The following is a 23,300-nucleotide window of genomic DNA, read 5'->3' as shown; positions in this document are numbered from 1 at the left end:
GGCTATTTTGCCTCTGAGATTCTCAAAGTGACTTTCAGACTATCAGGCTTTCACATGAATTTAATAAATTAGCTTCTCCTTCTCAGATCAAAGCACACTCCTAGAGCTCAGGCAGCCTCCTTAGCTTATTTGAGGAGCATTTCTAGATCTGAAATCTATAGGGCAGCTATTTGGCGCTTAATACATACCTTTACCAATCATTATTCCCTAGTGGTAGACTCTACACCTGACATTCAATTTGGCAGGGTAATCCTACAGTCCTTATTTAAATAGGATTCCTGGCACTCACCTCGTTAAGGAGACAACTGCTAGAGTTGGATTCATATGAACAAATACTCGAACAGTTACTGTAATGTAAGTAACCGTGGTTCTTCAATTATTTTGTCCACACAGATCCCATGAGCATCCTTCTTCCACACTAATGCAAAGTCCTTTAGCTTTGGAATTCTCTTCTGTATTGGCATTTGGGGCTGCTATGCCCTTTATGCCTTTGAGTGGAGGGTGCAAGGATATGTAGAGTGCATGCATGGCCCCAACAGACACTACTGGCCAAAAAAAAATAAAAAATCCAATCTTGGGCAGTGGGAGCATATTCGTACCTAGAATGGGATCTACATGGAGAAATCATCTAGAAGAACAACAGGTACTGTAAAGTAAGTAACAGGTCTCTTCATTGACTAAACTGTAGGTCTGTCTAGGAATTCACACCAAATCTAACTTCACATTCCATTTCAAACATATTTTCTTCCTTTGCCTATGTCTCTTCTCTTTGTCACAGATGCTACTTTTTATTTTAATTCTATTACTGTATTCTGCACAAAGTGTTTTGGGATACAATTTGTGTGGATGGCACTTGTAAAAAAAATCAAGTGTTTGGAGTTGCAAACAGTTTCAGAAGAAGTTAAATCATTTGTAGCAGTTGTGCTTATTTTTTTACATAGTAAGGACATTGGGATTCTCCTATATTGTAGTAGTATTTATTGCTGGAAACAATGATAGAGAAGGTTAGGAATATATTTCCCTTTTGCTAACTGCCAGTTTTTTGTACTCCTTTATAATCTTTTAAAAAAGTTTTTTTTTTTTTGATGAGTGATAAATGAAGTGGGTGTGAGGGCTTAGCTGAGACTAAACATGTTTCTGCACAAAATAAATCTACTGCCACACCACAACTAAATCTTCAGAACCTCTTGCAGTTGTGTACTTCTCTCATTTGAGTCCACTGTTCCTTCTATTAGTAAATTTCAATACTACGCACTTTGTTCTTGCTCCAAGAGAATTCTGTAGATAGAATTAGTCCCAATGACAAGTACTGGAAGACAATACTTGTTACCTTTATCCATGTCTAATTGTTTCCATTTACTATTTGTCTGTATTCTTGTATTCAACTAGATTTATATCTGCAGTGTTGCTCCCTACAAATTTCATTGACTCTTCATATTAATGTTGTATCTGAAATGCTATTAAAATCCCTACTAAGCTCCATGTAAATGTATTCCCTGTTCTTCAGATACTTACTAATATCAATCTCTACTTTTTTTAGTCAATAATATTTTATGCTTTATTTTAAAACCCACAGTTTCAGTTAAATTGAAATTACTGCTCAGCACTAAAACACTGTCTGGAATCCTCTTCCTCATAGTGAAATCTATCAACTCTATTGTCCTGGAATAAAATGTTGTCCTCCAAGCAGCGTGATCAAGTATTCTTGAGATCATCTTCTCTCTTTGCACATTGCTGAATCTCTTTGTGGCTGAGACCCCACTGCTTTATAATAAGAAGCAGGATAAATGGAAGATTCAGTGTTGAGAGAGAATACAACAGTTGCCTTTACTACAAAAAATAGTATCTGCCATAATGGCATGATTAGAAGAGCCTGACTAGAAGAGCAGAGAAAATTTGACAAGGACTATGCATATGGGATCAATTAAGTTAATGATATATCTTAAGTTTAAATAGATGGAATATTGCCATCAAATCACAGAAACAAAATATATAGCAGTTCAGAGTTTATTGCTATCTGTAGGGGAGAGGGGAATATATGTTCGCTTAAAACACCACTTTCACATCCTAAAAATATCAATAATAAACCAAGTTAAGACCTTGAAAGTATAATAAAATTGATGAATGATAACATAAAAGCTGAGTCTGAACATTTGTTTCCTGACAGCATAGCAAATCATAAATCATGATTACAATTGAATAATCTCACAATGTGCTGCTGTATACTTTTTTATAAGTACAAGTTTATCAGAACTCTGTTCTTCAGAACTTTACTCTGTCATCAATCACCAAGACATTATGGCCCAATCCAAAGGTCTAAGGAGGACTTACAGTTTAGGGTTTCAATTAATATGTGGATTGCAGCAAGGTTACATTAGACTGATAGTACACACTGTTCAGACTGAATATACACTAAATAGGTAAATGAACACCTGAAGAATATATTATGGTCTACATTATTTTTAGATTGTGGGCAAGCCATTTTGGCTGGGCTATATGTTTAGCATGCACACATCTGAAAATTGTTGTTTTCATAGGTAGTAATAGCTATATTTTGAGTTTTAAAGAGTTAGGTGTGTTCTCATGGTTTCTAAACACTTTTTTTTTTTATGGTCAGGGAGTGGAACCAAAATGTTCAATGAAAAGGCTCCATTATTCCACAACTACTCCTTAAACCAATAAATGTTCCCCAGCTCTTAGCCCCACTCCACAGTTACTTTGTGAGATAAACAACCCTAAATATAAAACAAATCAATCTTTATGTTTCACACTTGATCAGGATCTTCAGAATTGGAAGAACTGACAATGACCACATCAGAGCGGCCAGGTCTACACTACAAACTCATATTGGTAAAACTACATTGTTCAGGGGGTATGAAAAATCCACACCCCTGAATGACACAGTTATACCAACCTAACCCCACCCGTGTAGACAGAACTATGTCAACAGGAGGACTTCAGCTATCAACATAGAGAAGCTCTCCCATCAGCGTAGTAACATCTTCACTGAAGCTGTGACACTGCAGTGTTTTAAGTGTAGACCTGCCCAGAGGCTGTCATATAAAAGCTGGCATGGTAGAATTGGTCCAATACATATGCAAGGGGGGAGGGAGGAGGGAGAGTTTCTTTCTCACAAGATTTATTAGGTTGTAATAACTTGCATGTTTGCCCAAATTTTTTCCTTCAGTTATTAACGAAGCAGTCACTAACACTGACCAGCCTAATTAAGGTTTCATAATCATTTCCATTATAACCTTGTTTTCATGTACTTTTAACTATGCACAATTTCTCTCTTTGGGGATGAATTTTTCCAAGTTTCTCCTCTACTTAAAAATTATTTCTCCTGAAAAGCTGAGGAAAAATTGTGTCAGTCACTTCTGAGTTAAAAGAATGAAAAAATAATTTGTTTCTGCTGTTAACAAGTTGCTCTTATGCTTTTCCACATGGAGATAAAATAAAATAACTATGTTGAGTAATTTTGTATCATCTGCAAATTTTGCCACGTCACTGTTCACTCCCCTTTTTCAGATCATTTATGAAGATGTTGAACAGCACAGGTCCCAGTACAGATCGTTGGGGGATCCCACTATTTACCTATCCCCATTGTGAAAAGTGACCATTTATTCCTACCCTTTGTTTTCGATCTTTTAAGAAGTTACTGATTAATGAGGGGATGTTTCCTCTTATCCCATGACTGCTTACATTGCTTAAGAGCCATTGGTGAGGGACCTTGTCAAAGGCTTTCTGAAGTATACTATATGGACTGGATCACCCTTGTCCACATGCTTATTGACCCCCTCTAAGAACTCTAATAGGTTGGTGAAGCCGGATTTCCTTTTACAAAAGCTGTGTTGACTCTTCCCCAATATATCATGTTTTATTTGTGTCTGATATTTCTGTCCTTTACTATTGTTTCAGTTAATTGGCTTCGTACTGAAGTTAGGCTTACTGGCCTGTAATTTCCAGGATCACCTCTAGAGCCCTTTTTTTTAAAAAAATCAGCATTACATTAGCTACCCTTCAGTCATCTGGTACAGAGGGTGGTTTAAGTGATAGGTTACATAGCACAGATAGTAGCTCTGCAATTTCATATTTGAGTTCCTTCAGAATTCTTGGGTGAATACCATCTGATCCCAGTGACTTATTACTGTTTAATGTGTCAATTTGTTCCAAACCTCCTCTATTGGCCGTCTCTGGCTTTTTTGCCACCCCAAGCAAAAAAAAAAAACCAAAAACAACCTGCAGCACAGCCGGAGTGGCAAAGCAGAAAAAAAAAAAAAAAAAAAACACAACCTGTGGCACAGCCAGAGCCTGGGTGCAGGGGAACTCCCTGCACTGCAGACATGCCCTGGCTAGCAGGGGGGAGCAGGAGGAGAAGAGAGAGAAGTGGGGCGGCCAGGGCTTCAGCGGGGCACTCGCCACGCGGCCCCGACTGCCGCGATGGCTCCGTGCCACTCCGGTCAGCGGAGAGGGAAGGATGCGGGCTGCCCTGCCGGGCTTGCTACAGACCTGGCACTGGCTGGGGCAGACAGAGCACGCAGCCCGCTCCCAGCAGGGCGCTCCCCTCCTACGCCCCCTACAGGGCAGCCGGATCGGCAAACAAAAACGGCCGTGCCGCCCTAGGATTGGGCAGAATGCCTCCCCGTAGAATCTGCCGCCCCAAGCACGAGCTTGCTTAGCTGGTGCCTGGAGCCGGCCCTGATTGGCACCTTAGTTTGGGACAGTTCCTGAGATTTGTCACCTAAAAAGAATGGCTCAGATGTAGAGATCTCTCCCACATCCTCTGCAGAGGAAACCATTGTAAAGAATTCATTTTGCTTCTCTGCAATGGTATTGCCTTCCTAGTGTGCTCTCTTAGCACCTCAATCGTCCAGTGGCCCCAGTGACTGTTTGGCAGGCTTCCTGCTTCTAATGTAAATGATTTTTTTGTTGATAGTTTTTGTGTCTTTAGCGAGTTACTCTTCAGATTCTTTTTTGTACATCTACCGGTCTCGTGAGATCCACAACCTTTGGGCCCAGTAAGCAATTAACCATGCGGGTTTCCCAGTCATCACAAAACCAAACTGTCTAATAATCAAATCCTACTAATACTAATAAATTACTACCACCTATAACTATTCCTCTTATAACACAGGAAATTAAAAGATCTTGGAGCTCTTAGTCTAGAAGGAGGAGATAGCAGTGTCAACTGTCAGAGTCCACTTGATGTTACGGACCCAGTATTAGTCCTAGAACATGAAGCAATAGAATGTAACCACTCAGCTCCTGAGCCCACTATCTAGTGTGCTGGAGCATACATTCTCCTCCTTCCATTGTCTTTTGTGATGTCACAGAACTATTGTAACTTCTGTGATCCAAAGCAACAAGGCCAAGGCTGTGAAAGCCCGATTCGCACCAGCTGGGCACTTTGATCAGCTGGTCTATAAAGGAGAGAGGAGAGTTCAGCCTACCTTGCAAGAGTGTTTACTTACCTTGTCCCATGAAATAAAGGGCCATCTCGCTTCAAGAAGGATGTCTGGGGAGCGAGCTTTCCTGAAACTGCCCCCACTAGGAAAATGTCAGAAAGTTACCTCCTATAACAAGGAGGAGGATATCTACAAAATGTTTACAAAACTATCCAGACTTCACTGCAAACTGCAGGATCCGCTGAAGGAGCTGCTTTATCAGTGCGCTAGTGAGGAGGAAGGAGAATGTATGTATACACATTTGTATATAATCTATAATTATGGGGCAGGCAGGTGCCAAAACTTTGCCTTGCTTCTGAGGGAGAGATGTCAGTTGCCAATAGCACAGGAATAACAGCACCTAAAATGTATGAAATGGAGTGAGATTGCAGGTGCCCTCCTCTTTACCGACGAAGCACAGCCTTTGGTAATGACTAGTCCTATCATGTGATACCACTTGGATCAAGGTGTAACACCATATGCTGGGAACTGTCATCTCCACAGGCCACCCTCCATGTTAAAGATGAAGGTGACTAGCTGCATTTGGCTTGTGAGTTACATGTTGGCTGTTTGCAATGTGCTGCTTAATGTTAGGAAGCAGTCAACCCGACATGGTTACAAGTCAAAATGGATCAGATTTGTGACTTGGATGACTGAAAAGGGTGGTTCTTCTGCTTCAGCATCCATACATCGTGTACTAGAATATTTTATGTTTTTAAAGATGAAGGATTAATTCATTGTTAAGGGTTCACTTGGCAGCCATTTCTGCCTTTGTTTGATAGTAGATCATTGTTTGTACATAATGCCATTAAGAAATGTATGAAGGGCTTATCTGTGCATCCTCCTTTGAGACATACTTTCCTTCCTTGGGATCTCAATTTGGTTGTAGCCAGGCTGATGAAACCACCCTTGAACCTTTTGCTGAGTGTTCTTTACATTGTTTATCTATTAAAATGGCTTTTATTGTTCTAACATCTGCCAGAAGGGTGAATGAGCTAAATGCTCTTATAGCTGATCCATCATTCACTATTTTCCACAAAGATAATGTGTAAAAAGCAACAGAGGGTCCTGTGGCACCTTTGAGACTAACAGAAGTATTGGGAGCATAAGCTTTCGTGGGTAAGAACCTCACTTCTTCAGATTCAAGTAATGGAAATCTCCAGAGGCAGGTCTAAATCAGTATGGAGATAACCATGATTTATACCTGCCTCTGGAGATTTCCATTACTTGCATTACCCACGAAAGCTTATGCTCCCAATACTTCTGTTAGTCTCAAAGGTGCCACAGGACACTCTGTTGCTTTTTACAGATTCAGACTAACACGGCTACACCTCTGATACTTGACACCATGCAAGGCAAAGATAATGTGGTTCTTTAGCCTGATCCCAGGTTTTTGCCAAAGGTAGTTTCAGATTTTCATGTCAATCTGTTCATTAATTTGATGTTTTTTCACCCACGCCACATTCTAATAAGGTTGAATTGACTTTACATACTTTGGATGTAAGGCTGGTCCTTGATTCTTATTTAGACAGAACTAAAAGTTTTCATAAATCATCCAGATTTTTAGAACAAAAACAATCACATGGGATACACAGTTTTTCCCCAGACCATTTCTAGATGAATTATTGTTGAATGTTATGCGTTGGCAAAGACTCCTATACCTGGGACAATACATCCATATTCCACTAGAGCTGTGGCAACCATTTTTGTTTGTATTAAACAAGTCTCTGCTCTGGGGATTTGCAGAGCTGCTACCTGGAGTTCTGTTCACAACTTTCACTATGCATTATGCTTTGGACTTGGCTGCTAATGCAGATGTTGAATTTGTTAGAGCGGTGCTGCAGTCTCTATTCATTTACAACTCTGTGCCTAGCTCCATGTTATTTTCAGCACTGCTTATCAGTCTATCCTGTAAGTGGGAATATGCAGAGCCATTCAAAGAAGAAATGAAGGTTACTCACTTGTAACTGGAGTTCTTTGAGATGGCGCTGCATATTCTCACTTCCCACCCACTTCCCCCTCTTTGTCAGAGTCAGTCACTTTTTGTTCTCTACCATTGCAGTGGAAGGAATTGAGGTGATAGCGGGTGCTGCACCCCTTATATAGCCTTGCTCTCAGGACCTTCCGAGATGCTGAGGGGAAAGGCGGGGGGTGCAAAAGCATGCTGACAGACACTGCTGGGAGAAGGTTCTACCATAAGGCACCACAAGGCAGTGCAGTACCCATAAGTGTGAATATGCTGAGCCATTTCTAAGAACTCCAAGCACCAGTAAGAATCCTTCATTTATTCCTTAAATGCTTACGATGTTGTAAGCTTCTTTTTGTTATGTTCTTTTGCAATTGGCTAGGATCTGAATGTAAGCATTTAATGTAACAATTTCCTGATATCCTTGTGACATGAATAGTGAGATGATTTATTTACCAATATGTAATCAAATGAACTTGCCTATAACTGGTTACTACTATAAGAAGCCATTTGAGTATTAGCATGTTTATATTAATTGAGGAATTAGCAATCTGGCAATGCTTAAGCAACCTCCTTACTAAACTCAGGAAGACAAGAAGAACCTCTCAAAAGATTGTTAAGAAGAAAAGACAATACCTTCGATGACAATTTAAGTTCAGAGATTCTAAGAATCATTTAAGTTTAAAAGCACTTAAAGCTGAAAGACTTTTTTAGAAAATAGGAGCATTTGGACCCATTTGAAACAGACGTTAAATTGTTATTAAGTCTGGATGGAACCAAGGGGATAACTCAGTAAATGAATTGAATAAAAAGTTAAAACTCCAACTTGAAAAAATGAGAATTTCTTGCCACAAAGACAAAAGCAGTATAACTATAATGTTTAATTACAATCCTGCTACATATGCATTAGCAGGGTGCATATTAAGCGAGCTGAGGGTGCTACCAAAACCATCCCATGAAGGTGCTGAGCCTATGAAAGGTGACAGAGGCTGATATCTGAATCCAGCCAAGCCCCTGAAAGAGGTGCGTCTTCCACCTTCAGAAGAAAGAAGAGAGACATTCTCATGTTCTTCAACACTGAGTTCAGCCTGTTTATTTAATATCCTCACAACTTACAAGCAAACAAATAGCAACGACAAGACAGTTGTAACAAACAAAGCAGCCAAAATCTTTTGGTCTTCCTTCTGCAATAGGACATGGACATATTTAACTTTCACACATCTTCCACCTACATGTGGACTTTCACATGATGGTGTAATGGGAAACTATTTATTCTGAAATATTCTCCAAGACGTCAGGACCAACTCAAAAGATGTTTTTTTGCAGTGAATGGGCATTTCTTTTAACTGCCTGACTATTTTGGAAACTTGAGAATCTCTATTTTGAGATGAATAGTGTAATATAGAGTTGTCTAGACACTTAAACCTAATATAAGATGAACAAAGATTTAATTTTCTTGCAACTCATAATGTAAAAAATTATGAAGAGATAGAGACAGAGTAACATTGTCACCAAAATCTTGGTCAGAAAGAAATCCCAAATAGATATGTATCAAATACTTCCTAAACAGTAGAAAAAGAAAGAAGTATCCCAACAAGCTAAAAGGAATGTGGATGAAACTCACTCCTCTGCCAAGAGCCTGCCCAAAGCTTAGGCACTACTTGAGCCATAGTTTGAGTGAGATTTAAGTGGTGCATTGCTTTTCTGTTTCATGGGGGTGAATTTCACCCTATATGAATTGGCAAATCAGAAATCTCTGTAGATAGTCCTCCAAACCAAGACTATGGAACAACAAACAACTAGTTTTAAGACTGGAGGACAGAGACTTCCTTATAGAATAGAAGCAATTCTTTGGACATTAAGAGATGACTATATTCCCCTTTAATGATAATGTTCAAATGACTAGTGTAGCCACATCTTATCATATCTGATTGGCTTGGAGATTGAATCTAAGAAAAGGAAATCCCAGGTTCATTTTTTCTCAGCAGCTGTAGCCTAAAAAGGTGTGTCTGCATTTTAATGTAATTCTTAATCAATGCCAGTGATTGTTTTAATGCTACTTTGCAAAAGATTAAAAGAGAATGGAAGGGACTAATGTAAGAATGGGAGGATTATATTTTAATAAAATTAATCCTGCCTATAAAAGGAGACCTGTGAGAGTGTCCGTCTGGACAAATCCAATTGTACTTTTCTAAGCAGCAACATTAAACTTGACACTCCAATCCACAAAACACTTGTGAGATTGTGTGAAAGGAAAGGACCGGTGAATCAAGGACTTTGGAGGGCGCAACTAACAAAATACCTCTGACTTGCTAAAAGAGATTTTAAATCCTGAGAGACTACTGCCAGAAATTTAAAATGAGTTTCAGGAGGCAGGTGGGTTGGGGGGCTGGGAATGGGGAGAATGGACATCCTTCTCAACTACACCTTACAAAGGAAAAAAGTCTATGTAAATGGCAGAACACAAGTTACCTCACACCACTGATTGAGGCGGCTGATAAAGAGCCCAGATCTTATTGATTCTGCCCTTTCACTATCAAAGATGAAAAGGCTCTGATCTGAATGGGCAGTTCTAGATGCAGTCACTAAAACATTATCCTTGGGCTTCAGAATCAATATCAACTAGGGAAATAGTGTTTTGATTTTTAAAGTAGAACAAAAGTCCAAGTATAAGGAATTTTGTCTCTTCCCAAGGAAGGAGAAAGTAAGGCTGTACTCAAGGTACCGGTAAAATACATGTACAGATGGAACTCATTTTTCTGAAGTCTTCAGAGTTTCTGATTTGAATGATTATATGAATGTTCTTTGTAGGGAATGGAGAGCTCAAGTTGTTCTCCTCTTCCTCAAACATGGAGATCAAGAGAATTGCTTGAGTTCCTAGATCAGTAGTAGAGATGGGTCTCAACAGGAACACCAAATTTAAACGTCCCATTACCTCTGGGTTGAAATCTGAACCCTATCCAGATTCAGGTTGTGTGGCTTAGGCCCATCTCTGGTCAGTACCAAAGAGCATGGGATCGGAACAGATCCTAATTAGAATATCAGACACACCTAATAAAGTAGTTTAACTAACCAGACATTTACTACCCTCCTCATCCTTAACTAAAGGAATAATTTACTGAAGGTGTCACTAAGATATACAGAAGGCAGAATTGCAGCTTAACAGTTTAAAAAAAGAAAAAAACACCTACATAAAACAATACTCCATACTCAGCTCCCACAACGGCAACATTTATGTCAGTCCATAATATCCAGTGGCAGAATGAGTTGGCTGCTTTCACTTCTATCTAGGGAAAAGCAGAGATGCTATCCTATAGCTTTTTCCAGGTCAAGTGACCTTAACACCAAATTTGCTAATTTCTAATTTTAGTCTCTTCCTGGCTGCAGAATACAAGTTGCCCCTTCTCCTAAAATACTGTAACAATTTCTCAGTGCAACATGGGCTGATCTGAGTATATCTCAAAAGGATCCTATTCCTATTCTAAACAAGGAACAAGAAGTTCACTGACTAAAGGTGTTCTAAATATCATTTGTTTTTTACATTGCTGTTCAATATATATTTCATTTTTCTTACCCTAGAACATGTAAGAACATGACAACACATCCATTAAAAAGAAGCACCAGTTACTTAATACAGTGGTTTTCAAACTTTTTAGGCTGCCTACCCCTTTCCAAATAATGTAGTCTACCACGCACCCCCATCTGAGATAGGGTCAGAATATACCTATGATTAGATTGCCAACTCTTACTAAATAAAATGCGCTGTCCACCATTACAGAGTTTGCGTACCCTTAAGGATATATGTACCCCAGTTTGAAAACCACTACCATAATATATTTATCAACTTTACATTTACCCTAAGAGAAATTAATATATATGATACTCCAGTAAAATGATTGTGGTTTATGATCTTTGAACATTCCGTAGAAAAAGGTCTTGGGGGTGGTGAAGACCCCAACAATATTCAGCTCCTGAAAGAAATTAAATATTAATGGTGCTAACCATAAAGTTAGATCAAAATATCGTAGACATTCAGGTAACCATGGTTGAGGCTATTATTACAGAGCCACACCTTGTACAAAAAATAATATACATTTATGGTATGACTTTCAAACATGCTGAGCACTGACAGCACTGTTTAGCTTTAATGGGAGTTGTGGATATGCAATACCTCCAAAAATTAGGTCCTTAAAGTGCTCTACACAGTTCATCCAAAGGGATCCAGAATCACAAATTGTGGACCTGATTCTGCAAGCTGCTCGGTGCTGGCTAATGCTTCTGCCTGCATGGAACCTTACTGAAGTAAGTAGGGCGCTAAACAAGTAGAGAGATCCCTACCTGTTTAGATCAGCTTATGGGATCAGGTCTATATAGAAGGATCACATCACCCACTACTAAAATGCAGTGAACTCTAAAACAGAATGCAGCAGCTGTTTAGCAGAATATTGCAAAGCTCTTCTGTATTCTATTCCCTCCATCACAGATGATATAAAACAAATTTCCCTTTATTAAAGTATATGCTTACTAAAAAAAAACCTTTAAAGCTTTAACTATTATCCTATTGACATGATTAAATAGTGTGGTTAGAGCAGAAATATTGTATTACTGCATATTGGTAAGTGAATGATTCTCAAATAATTTCCCCCTTTTGTTGTACTGCCAGCCTCAAGATTCAACAATCATGAGTCAGCACCCACACAAAAAAATCGTACGATTTTTTAAAATAATACATTTTGGGGTCTTTGTATTTGCATTCTGATTTAGGGGGTCACATTTTCCAACTTCTCTCCACAACCATGAGGGCTAGGAACATACTACTTTAAAAAAATTAAAAAAAAAGAATGATAGCTGTGATTCTCATGTAACGGCATGACTTCAGGAACTAGGGCTTTTAAAAAAAACAAACATCCAGCTATCACGGGACTCACAATAAAATCACAGGAGTTGGTAGCAGTGCTGGCCCATTGCATGATCTGATGACCGTGGTTGACTTTAATGGTATCTTTGCCTGAGCAAAGACCAATCAGGAATTATAGTATTTCACCCATAGTCATTATTTTGTTACCTCAGTCATGGAGCTCCAGCAAACTCAAACTTCCACTATTCCTGTAAATCCCCTGTCTAAATTTTTCTAAATGCAACAGATAAACGTCTCTCTCTTCATTCTCACTCCTCGTGCTGTGGACTATTGATATTCATCTTCATGCTTAGTTTTATTTCTGCTCCACTTCTTTGGTCTTTCATCTCTTCAGCGGTGCCTTAGTCTCTGCATTAGGGAACAAGTACCTAACCATGTGAATTTAGTGATGATTGATGACACGCTTAGAAACCAATTAGTGGGAAAACCTTACATGAATTCATGAAAGACTGTTACTTGAACATAGTCGGACATATTAAGGAAAGCTCTTACTCTAGCAAGCCAAATTGAGTTAGTTATTAATAATGCAAAGATGGTTGCTGAGGGAAATACTTATTAGGACAGGTCCAGAAAGCAGAATTCAAACAGGACAAGTGAAGTTTAATACTGCTGCTTAAAGTATCATTGCTACAAGCCAAAAAATCCCAAACTTATGTTCAGATTTCATTTCATTTGCTTGCAGCCATACCACTTAGGTCTGTGATCTCCTTAGTACTTACAAACTAAACAGGGTCAAGCTAGGTCAATACTAACCTAGATGCTGCTGAAAGTGGTGTTGCTCACTCAGTGTAAATCTTCCCCTGTTGTCAGTACTGACCCAATACATTAGTCTAGTATTGAGGGGCTCTCAGCTACTAGAGGTGCCATCTTCAACATAAAATAGAAGAAAAAGTTTCCAACTACTTCAGGTTATTAAAAATTCTAAGATGGCACTTTTCATGACAGGCATCAGTCCTTGATAGAGTTAAGAATCTCTGCCAATACAGCCACTCCATGTAAAGAAGCAGATTCTGTGCTGCAATAGATTATTTTAAATATGTTTGAGGGCCAAGATTTTCAAAAATGACTAGTGATTTTTGGTGCATAATTTGTGACACTTTAAGCCGTCCTGCTTTCCAAGGAGCTGGTGCACAGTGCTTTCTGAAAACTGAGCTCTCTTTAAGGTGTCACAAGTTAGTCCCCCAAACACTGAGGCAGCTAAAATCACTGTTGGTGACAAAAAATCTTGGCCAAGAGAACTGAAGGTTCTATATTTTTAATTTCTCTCTTGCTTGAGTTCAGGTTTCCACAGCTTCAGCTTTGAAAATCTTTTAACCGGTAAGGGGCTACACCGTGAGCTTTATCTTTCACCAGAGCCAGACCACGTACCACTCTGGAAAAGAAGTATTTCCAACAGGCTTGCTGAGAAATACAGGCAATTCAGATTGAACTTAAAGGACACCCCGATGGCAGCAGTAATTGTAAGGTAAAACTCATCAGTCTTATCCTTTCAGGATACTGTAGACAGAGATACCACTTTAACAGTGTGATTATATGTGGGGATATAGCTAGGAAAGCTATTTTAGGAGGTGTTATGGGCCAAATTTTGCTCCCACTTATACTGATGTAAAACAGAAATAGGTCAGTGGAGTTACTCCAGTTTTAGACTAGCAAAATTTGGCCTCATTGTGGCAGTTTTATCTTCCTTTTGCACCTATACAATATTTTATTTTTGAACTCCAAGCTTTGCAACTCTAACCAGAAAGCTTTTACTGTAGTATTTTGAGGGGCATGTTATCTTTCAAGTTGGCTGTGTTTTCCCAAACGATTTTCCAATCACACGCTATTCTGATATCAGGATCCTCTTTCTAGGAAGCTTTTATTTGTTCTGAAGTCTACTCTTGGACACCCATATCCACTGTCCAGTGTGTGAACCAGGAACTTTTGCACTTCTGCGAGTTATGGACGAGAGGAGACAGCCATGTCTTCCCAAGCACACTCATTTCCTTGAGCAACTAATTCCTTGCTCTCTTGAGTAAGGGCAGTGTTTGCAATTAGCCTCCCAACAAGGGCCGCTGGACAAGGCATTAGCATTACTAAAGGGCATGACTGTGAAATCATAACACTGCAGTTTTTCCAACCACCTGGCAAGTTGCCCCTCAGGATCCTAAATCTAAAGCATCATTGCAGAGATGCGAGGTCTGCCCTGACCAGACACAGATTTCCTTCAGTACAAATGGTGAAAATGTTCTATAGATTTAACCGCTGCCAAGAGTTTATTTCAGGTGGGGAAATAATTTCTCTCTGGAGAAAGATAAGCCACCACCCTCTCAAGTCCTTTGTTTTCTTGGGTCAATATTGACCCCAATCAGTAAGCACTGCTATCTGCATCCAATATGAAAAGGGTTTTGAAATATGGATAGGCCAAGACAGGAGCTGTCACAAACACCCTTATCAGCCTTGAAAAGTACATTCTGCTGACCACTGAAATGTTTTCCCTTTCTCATCCACTCTATGTAGTGATTTTGCAATATTAGCAAATCCACAAATGAACCTTCTGTATTAGGAGAAGGGCCCTACAAAACTGCAGATGTGCGATTGTCTGAGGAATTAGCCAGTTCTGCATAATCTCAATTTTCTTTGGTTTCTATGGAAATCTCGCACACCCCAAACTACCTGTACACCCAAGGTAAATTACCTTTTTCGGAACAACTTGCATTTCTTTTGATTCAATTTTAGATTGGCAGCTTTAATCTTATCACAGATCACTTGAAAATATATCAGTTCCTGTTCAAAGATTTTAGCAGCAGGATATCGTCTAGGTATAGCAAACTGACATATAATACTCTGTCCATTCACTTCTCAAAAGTGTGATGCATTCCACAAGCTAAAAGTCATCAATTGCCACAGGGAAAGCAGTTTTTTCCCATTTTTTGGATCCACTTCCACTTGCCAATACCACTTTTAAGACCTAGTGTGGAAAACTATATAGATCCCACTAGAGCATCCAGAGTATCACCTATTCATGGTAATGGATAAGAGTCCTTTAAAGTGACTTAATTTAATTTTCTGTTGTCCACACACAATCTGGTGCTATCATCTTTGTCTTAACCAGAACTTTGGGTATGGCCCAAGGACTGGTTGAAGGCTCAGCTATGCTTTCCTGATATAGGCTATTGAGGAAATGTAACCACTCTTTTCTCTTTGCTATTGGGAAATGATGAAGTGGCTGCTTAACGGTCATTTCCCCTCAGTATCAATCTTATGCTGGCCCAGAACAGAACTACTTTTCTCTTTGTTGGACTAGGAGGACTCCTGATTCCTAACAGAAAGTCCCTTAGACTGTTCTGCTGCTCCTCATTGAAATGTTCTGGCAGAATGCTGAAACAAGACCAACAAAAACTGCATCCCTTCCCCTTTGTAGCTTTCCTTCTATACCAGCATTTCCAGATCCACTGGTTCACATTTTGCAACCATGGTTCCTGTTTTTACTGTTTTTCAGAAACATTCAGAAAACAAACAAATGTATTCCTGCTTCAGATTCACAAGAGCTTTAGCCGCTAAGATTTCCCTGAGAATCTGGGTCTCAAAGCAGGTCACAACCACTCCTTATCTTTCTCTTGATGGAAAGTTACCACAGCATATAGCTGTTATTACTGTTTCTGATCCTGGAAGCAGGACAACTTGTTCACAGCAAACCAATTGCCTACATATCATTTGCCTCACCTGAGCCACATCTGTAAAGGGAATTTCCAGACTGATTTTGTAACCGTAACCTTGTAAGACCCCATTCTTGGCATTTATTACACTGTTATTAAGCTACAATGAAGTCCAAACCTTCTGGTCCATGGCAGTCAGGTTGCTGGTGACTTCATCAAGCCATCTTGCCATTCCAGACGAGGAGCTCTGCAAATGGACTTCCCAATCTATTGAGACACTTTGTAGGTCCTGCTCCAAAAGAGATTTCATTTCCACCTGCAAGTCATTTCTCAGCTCGGTGGAATAGAAGATAGTCTGCCATCATGCTACAACGTACAATACTGTCACATCTCTGATGGGAGCTCCCAGGCAATCCAGCAAAGTACTGAATAGGATGAGGTTTTACAGGCAACAAAACTGTTCAGACTTCAGGGTTGGCCAGATCACAAACAGCAAGTGCCCCCAGAGGTTACTCCTGACTCTCAGGTAAGGGATGAGCAAGACAAGATTTTGTTCAAAGGGAACCAAGCAGTAATCCTAACAGTTTTAAGAGCTGACATCTTCGGATGGATACACACTTCACACCTGGGGTATAGACATGCCTGAGACACGTCAGGAAATGTGTATATACATTGACCAAGTATGAATTGAGAGCATACATGGAGCAGTGCGAGGTGTGCAAAGAGTGTAGTGATCAATAGACGGAGATGCTACAGCCTCATTAAATCCCAACCCAACCCTAGGAAAAGGTCGGAATAGATTGGTTTCCTTTTAATGACAGGAACGACAGTCCACCTCTCAGAAATTGGAGTTAAAATCTCCTATGACTATCTAGAGGACTCCGGCAAGAACTATGATCCAGAAATTGAAGGTACATTTTACAAGATGTGGCGTATCTGACACACTGTTCTCAGACAATGGGCTACTGGAGCAGAATTCAAACGATTCAGCACCAAATGAGACTCTGAGCACAAGATGCTCCCTGCCCCCCCAGTACCCACAAAGCAACAGAAAGGCAGAGTTGGCTTTAAAAACAGCCAAGAGACTGATGGCAGACGCAAAACAGATAGAAAGGGATCCATACCTGGGAATGTTGGACCATTGAAATAAACCCTCCCAGGAACTAGCTAGTAGCCCAATAACAGAGACTTATGGGTTGGAGAACTAAGACCCTGCTTCCCATGAAGGATAGTTTGCTGCAGCACAGCAGAGTAACAACAGGGAGCACACAACAGCTCTTATGAGAATGCCAAGCTAAGCAGGCAGCCCTCCACTACAAAAGAGCCAGAGACTTGAGCCACTATGCACACATCAGCAGCTCTGGGTCTAACCATCAAATAGTCACACAAAGCAAAGGCCACAGGCAACAGTCCAAGCTGCAGTGGGATACAGTTCATAGGAGGTAGCTACAGACTCAGAACAATAGCAGAGATGAAACTGAAGACAATTGTTAAATAGTGGCAGACTGCAGGGGCCAAAGGCCAGGACTAGTGGGATGTACAAAGAGCCTCAGACATCAGCTGGCCTGAGGAAGGAGGGTCAGAAGAAACAAGATATATGAGCAATACACAGCACTATAGGATGCCAGTCAACTGAATGAAGGCATCAATAGGGTGGAAGCAAGTTCCCTGAAAAAGTTATAACACAGACAAGAGTGGGAGATAGAGTCGAAGACCAGCACACTTGAAGGACTGAGGCTTACAGACTAGTAACCTCTGGCCCCAGCAAACCAGCGAATGCTGGCTTGCACAAAAGACACAACAAAAATTGTTAAGAAGGAAAGATGTAGCAACTAGGGCTGTTGATTAATCACAGTTAACTCACGCGATTAATTAAAACAAATTAATCGCTATTAAAAAAATTAATCGTGATTAATTGCAGTTTTAATCGCACTGTTAAACAATAGAATACCAATTGAAATTTATTAAATTTGGATTTTTTTACATTTTCATATATATTGTATCCTGTGTTGTAATTGAAATCAATGTGTATATTATTTTTGATTACAAATATTTGCACTGTAAAAATGATAAACTAAAGAAATAGTATTTTTCAATTCACCTCAGACAAGTACTGTAGTGCAATTCTTTGTCATGAAAGTGCAACTTACAATTGTAAAAAAAATTTGTTACATAACTGCACTCAAAAACAAAACAATGTAAAACTTCAGAGCCTACAAGTCCACTCAGTCCTACTTCTTGTTCAGCCAATTACTAAGATAAACAAGTTTGTTTACATTTACAGGAGATAATGTTGCCCTCTTCTTATTTACAGTGTCACCAGAAAGTGAGAACAGGGCATTTGCATAGCACTTTTGTAGCTGGCATTGCAAGGTATTTACGTGTCAGATATGCTAAACATTTGTATGCCCCTGCATGCTTCGGCCACCATTCCAGAGGACATGCTTCCATGCTGATGACGCTCCTTAAAAATAATGTGTTAATTACATTTGTGATCGAACTCCTTGGGGGAGAATTGTATGTCCCCTGCTCTGTTTTACCGGCTTTCTGCCATATATTTCATGTTATAGCAATCTCGGATGAGGACCCAGCACATGTTCATTTTAAGAACACTTTCACTGCAGATTTGACAAAATGCAAAGAAGGTACCAATGTGAGATTTCTAAAGATAGCTACAGCACTTGACCCAAGGTTTAAGAATGTGAAGTACCGTCCAAAATCTGAGAGGGACGAGGTGTGGAATATGCTTTCAGAAGTCTTAAAAGAGCAACACTCCGATGCGGAAACTACAGAACCCAAACCACCAAAAAAGAAAATCTACCTTCTGCTCAGGGCCGGCGCAACCCATTAGGCGACCTAGGCGGTCGCCTAGGGCGCTACAATTTGGGGGTCGGCGACTGTATTTCGGCGGCGGGACCTTCTGCCGCCTCTGTAGGGGGCAGCATTTCGGGGCAGGACCTCCCGCCACCTAGGGCAGCAGAAAAGCTGGCAGCGCTCCTGCTTCTGCTGGTGGCATCTGATTCAGGTGATGAAACATGCATCAGTCCACACTGCTTTGGATGGTTATTGAGCAAAACCCCTTATCAGCATGGACACATGTCCTCAATCAATGGTGGTTGAAGCATGAAGGGACATGTGATCTTTAGTGCATCTGGCACGTAAATATCTTGCGACGCCGGCTACAACAGTGCCATGCAAACACCTGTTCTCACCTTCAGGTGACTTTGTAAAGAAGAAGCGGGTAGCATTATCTTCTGCAAATGTAAATAAACTTGTTTGTCTGAGTGATTGGCTGAACAAAAAGTAGGACTGAGTGGACTTGCAGGCTCTAAAATTTTACATTGTTTTATTTTTGAATGAGTTTTTTGGTACATAATTCTACATTTGTAAAACAACTTTCATGATAAAGAGATTGCACTACAGTACTTATATTAGGCGACTTGAAAAATAGTATTTCTTTTCTTTTTTACAGTGCAAATATTTGTAATAAAAATAAATATAAAGTGAGCACTGTATACTTTGTATTCTGTGTTGTAATTGAAATCAATATATTTGAAAATGTAGAAAACATCCAAAATATTTAAATAAATGGTATTCTATTATTGTTTAACAGTGCAATTAATCACAATTAATTTTTTTAATTGCTTGACAGCCCCAATGACAACCAGCATGGAACTTGGAGGGAAGAGCACAGGTTGCAGAAGGAAAATGTGGTGGAGGCACCATAAACACACTTCTTATGCATGGGGCTAGAACGCTAGCTGCAGTTTCTCTGAATAGTTTTCTGAATAAAGAGAATCAGTTTAGTTTTAGAAACATGGTGTCCCTTCATGTTATTACTTCAGCATTTGGTACATGAAAATTTCTACATCCTTTCCTGCAGACTTCCTGATTCCTCTCATTTGAGAGATTTAGATGCCATGGTGGTCTCAACAGACATGCTGTGCTGGAAGCTGCTGCAACCAGCTTCCTCATCATTAGAAAAGGTGTTTTCCAGCAACCTTGCTGCAAAGCCCCAAGCTCAGAATCCAGTAAGCTGAAAGGCTCCCAATTCATGTGATTGATGCACCTCTTCGCCTAGCTATCAGGTAACAATCAGCACATGGTGCTACAGGTACACGACTATTTTAAACACAATTGGCTTGTCATTTTTATAACACTAAACAGACTGAGAAGAACAATTATCTACCCTCTAAAAAGCTGCATCTGTAGTTTGGTTACAGCTTCCTGCTGCCTTTGGCTCTGATGACTTAATAAAAACATAATCCCTTGCATTAGTTTTGACTTTACACTAGCCAGTCTGTGCCCTGTTTCCCCAACACAATTGCTGGCACAGATGTACAAAGTTTTCCCCAACTGTGCCATTCTGTCTCATTCTAGTATAGAGGCAACAGTGAAATTTGCAAAAAGCGGGGGTGGGGGGAGCCCTAAGCATATCAGAAAACTGACCTCTTCATATTACAAAAAAGCTGGGGTGGTTACATGCAGATATCTGCAATTACATCCTTGCGCTCCAAAGCAGTTCAAGTGTTTGACCTACCAGTCTTCACAAGATCCTTTTAAATCGTATGATCCTTGAACAAGTCAATGGAATTGTGATGAGCCAGGACTCCTGCAGCCAACAGATTTTCTGGGGCATATAATGCTACAGATGGTTTCCTGTTATTCCTGTTGGAGAATCTGAAGACCCACCAAGTGAACGGTTTTATAATAGCAGAGCGCTCCAGTGGATATAATATGCAATTAGCTATCAGTTACGCTTATTTGCAAAAAGGTTAGCAGGCACTCTTGCTCTACCAATCAATTTTGCTTTCCCTACAGAAACTATTGCTAGGGTGGTGATGAATTTGGCTCTGGCTTGCTCAGCTGGGGAAGGAGGAGAAGACAAAAAGAGAAAGGGCACTCTTGCTTCAGTTCTGTTAAACTGAGTCTTTTATATCACGATAACTTAGTAACATAACACCCGTCATTATGACTTCATACATGTGGTCAAGATTTTGACATAATAGGAAAATGTGCAGTTGCTTGTCAAAGAGACTAAGTACATCAAGTTTATTATTTTTAATTACTGTTAATTATAGTTATGCATGAAGGCAACTTTCTTGTCTGTTGAATTCCCTTGTCTGCAATGTTTTTTGTTTTTTTAAAGTGAAATTTATGATAAATTAGCAGGACCTCTCTAATTCACTCCCTTCTCCCTGTTCCTTTCCACATATTTCAGTACCATTAAAATGGACCAAATTCATGCCATTGTAACTCCATTGCCTTCAGTGGAGATACATCAGGGATGAATTTGGCTCAGTATATTTATAGTGTTATAGTTATGATAAACTAACAAGAGGCTGGAAATTAAGTGAAGGCCAGTGCGCCTGTCTCATGTGCTTTTACCAAATATCGAGGCGGAGATGCACAAGAATTTAGAGCAGGTATGTCAGGCTACATTTTGTTGGCATGTCACAATCATATAATTTAAGGCTTGTTGATGTTTTCTAGAACAGACAAGAAGAATTTTTTTCCCAACTACCTATGTTGCTGAAACCTTTGATTATTAAAACAATTTATTTTCCACCTTTAATGCCATTTACTTTTTGCACTTTGTTCATCTTATGTGCTAAAACTACACAGCAGTTTCTTTGGATCTCACGAGACAGCTCAATGCTGTTGTATATGGTTTCAACCCCCTCAGGAAACTGATTTGTTCAAAATATACTGGGTAAAATCCTGTTCCCACTTCAGTCAATGGCAAATATCCAGTTAACTTAAAAGAAGTTAATGGACAAAATCCTGGCCACATTTTTAAATCCATGACATCATTTTTGTAGTTAGGATTCATAATTCCCTTTAAAAAACAACTACATATTGGGCCTAAATTAAGTGCATTTCACCCTCTATGAAATGTGTCCTTTTAAGATACAAGTCTTGAATAGAAGGAATTAAGACTCCTCAAAATGCCATCAGACATTTTTATAATTATATCTTTCCTGAACACACTCACGTTGAATGAGCCGGTTTGCGCCTGCAGTTGACAAAGTTATTCTCACATAGCATTACTAACAGCTACTGATAAGCAAATGGCTAGGGAGCTTGTCCTAGCCTGGACAGTCAGAATGAGGCATGTGGTTGACTGTATAATGGTTTCATCTAAAGTGTGGATTCAACAGTGGCCATACTGGTCACAAATAGGCATGGAAACATTGCCTGTAGGTCACATGCTGAGATCTGCCAGAGCAGCAGCTTGCAATGCAGGATGTGCTGCCCTGATAATATGCAGATATGCAACCACTTTTTCTATTCTCTTTTGAAAATACCAGAAAATACCATTTGAGTCTTTACAGCATTTTAAAAAAATCTCCTGCAGTTTCAAGCTTTTTAATGCTCCAGCCTTAAGCAAGAGGTTGTTTCTAACATTGGAAATAAATATAAAACGAGAAGATCTCTATAATGCCTGCCAGGTGAACACCTTTTAAACAACAGTATTCACTTGGAAGGTCAAGAAATAAGGTAACATCAACAAAACCTCAGGGAATTTTTTAAAGTAAATAAGACCTTTTCCCTTCATGTCACTCTACCAAAGCAATAATGAGCTGCAATTAATATTTATTTTATACTTATACAATATTTCCTTTTCTGTATTAGATGGATAAAAAGAAACATATTAGCATCATATGACTATCACTCAGTTATCCAAGAACTATCAAGATTCGGTGCTATTGAATCCGTGACACCTTCTGGAAGACAAACAGCTGTAGTTATATTCAAAGACATCATTTCAGCATGTAAAGCAATGAATGCTTTCCCAGCCAATGACCCAGGCAGAAGGATCCAATGTGTTTGGCATCACAAATTCATGTCTGAATACAGAATGTCAGGCCACAGAAAGATAAAACTTACAAGTTAACATTTTTATTAAAAATTGTTTCTGTACAATAATTAATACAGTAATAATCAACATCAATAAAAGGCACAACTAGGATTTACCCCCCCAAATGAGTATTCACTTATTAAAATCCTTTCAATGAGGATAAACAGATGAGCTTCAGGAGTTTGATCTTCACCAACAATAAAAATTACAGTTTTGATTTCTTCCCAAAGAAGCTCATAATAGCATTCATGCATTCGTCAGATAACCACCTTTCCCTGAGGAGTTCACACTCTTGACAGTTAACTGCATGCAGCTTCTCCTTTTCCACACCTCGTATTAACTGCTTTGACAGAGCCAAGGACTGGGAGAAGAAAAAACAAAACAAAACAAAAGCTCACAATTTGTGATGCATACATACTACAAGTTACGTTATTCTACACATTCCCTCAGCTCAGCATTCTGAAAAGTAGCA

At 39.5% G+C, this 23,300-nt stretch overlaps 2 protein-coding genes across 4 annotated transcripts in view; one reads left to right on the top strand and one right to left on the bottom strand.

The window, feature by feature from the left end:
• The first annotated feature begins 615 nt into the window (after positions 1 to 615).
• LOC128831275 (testis expressed protein 56-like) lies at positions 616 to 22,877 on the top strand. The gene is made up of 4 exons (XM_054017593.1): positions 616 to 653; positions 5,334 to 5,692; positions 13,610 to 13,793; positions 22,603 to 22,877. The coding sequence occupies exons 1-4, from the start codon at positions 616 to 618 to the stop codon at positions 22,862 to 22,864; spliced, it is 843 nt and encodes a 280-aa protein (XP_053873568.1). The 3' UTR covers positions 22,865 to 22,877.
• Positions 22,848 to 23,300, bottom strand: part of ECI2 (enoyl-CoA delta isomerase 2) — a 46,249-nt gene continuing 45,796 nt past the window's right edge. For all 3 annotated transcript variants that reach the window (XM_054018014.1, XM_054018013.1, XM_054018015.1), the window contains one exon: positions 22,848 to 23,189. In XM_054018014.1, coding sequence (XP_053873989.1) covers positions 23,034 to 23,189 — 156 coding nt within the window. In that variant the 3' untranslated portion in view covers positions 22,848 to 23,033. The remainder of the gene's footprint in view (positions 23,190 to 23,300) is intronic.

This window comes from Malaclemys terrapin, chromosome 2 (genome assembly GCF_027887155.1).
Source record: "Malaclemys terrapin pileata isolate rMalTer1 chromosome 2, rMalTer1.hap1, whole genome shotgun sequence".
Lineage (NCBI taxonomy): Eukaryota > Metazoa > Chordata > Testudines > Emydidae > Malaclemys > Malaclemys terrapin.
The sequence above is the reverse complement of the archived record's forward strand: the minus strand, read 5'-3'. Positions and strand labels throughout refer to the sequence as shown.

Excerpts from the sequence above, each read along its gene's own strand:
- LOC128831275 (XM_054017593.1), top strand. The coding sequence starts at position 616 with ATGGAGAAATCATCTAGAAGAACAACAGGTACTGTAAA. Across the intron at positions 654-5,333 it reads AGAACAACAGGTACTGTAAA|AACTATTGTAACTTCTGTGA; the intron begins GTAAGTAACAGG and ends GTGATGTCACAG. Across the intron at positions 13,794-22,602 it reads ATGGCAGCAGTAATTGTAAG|ATGGATAAAAAGAAACATAT; the intron begins GTAAAACTCATC and ends TTTCTGTATTAG.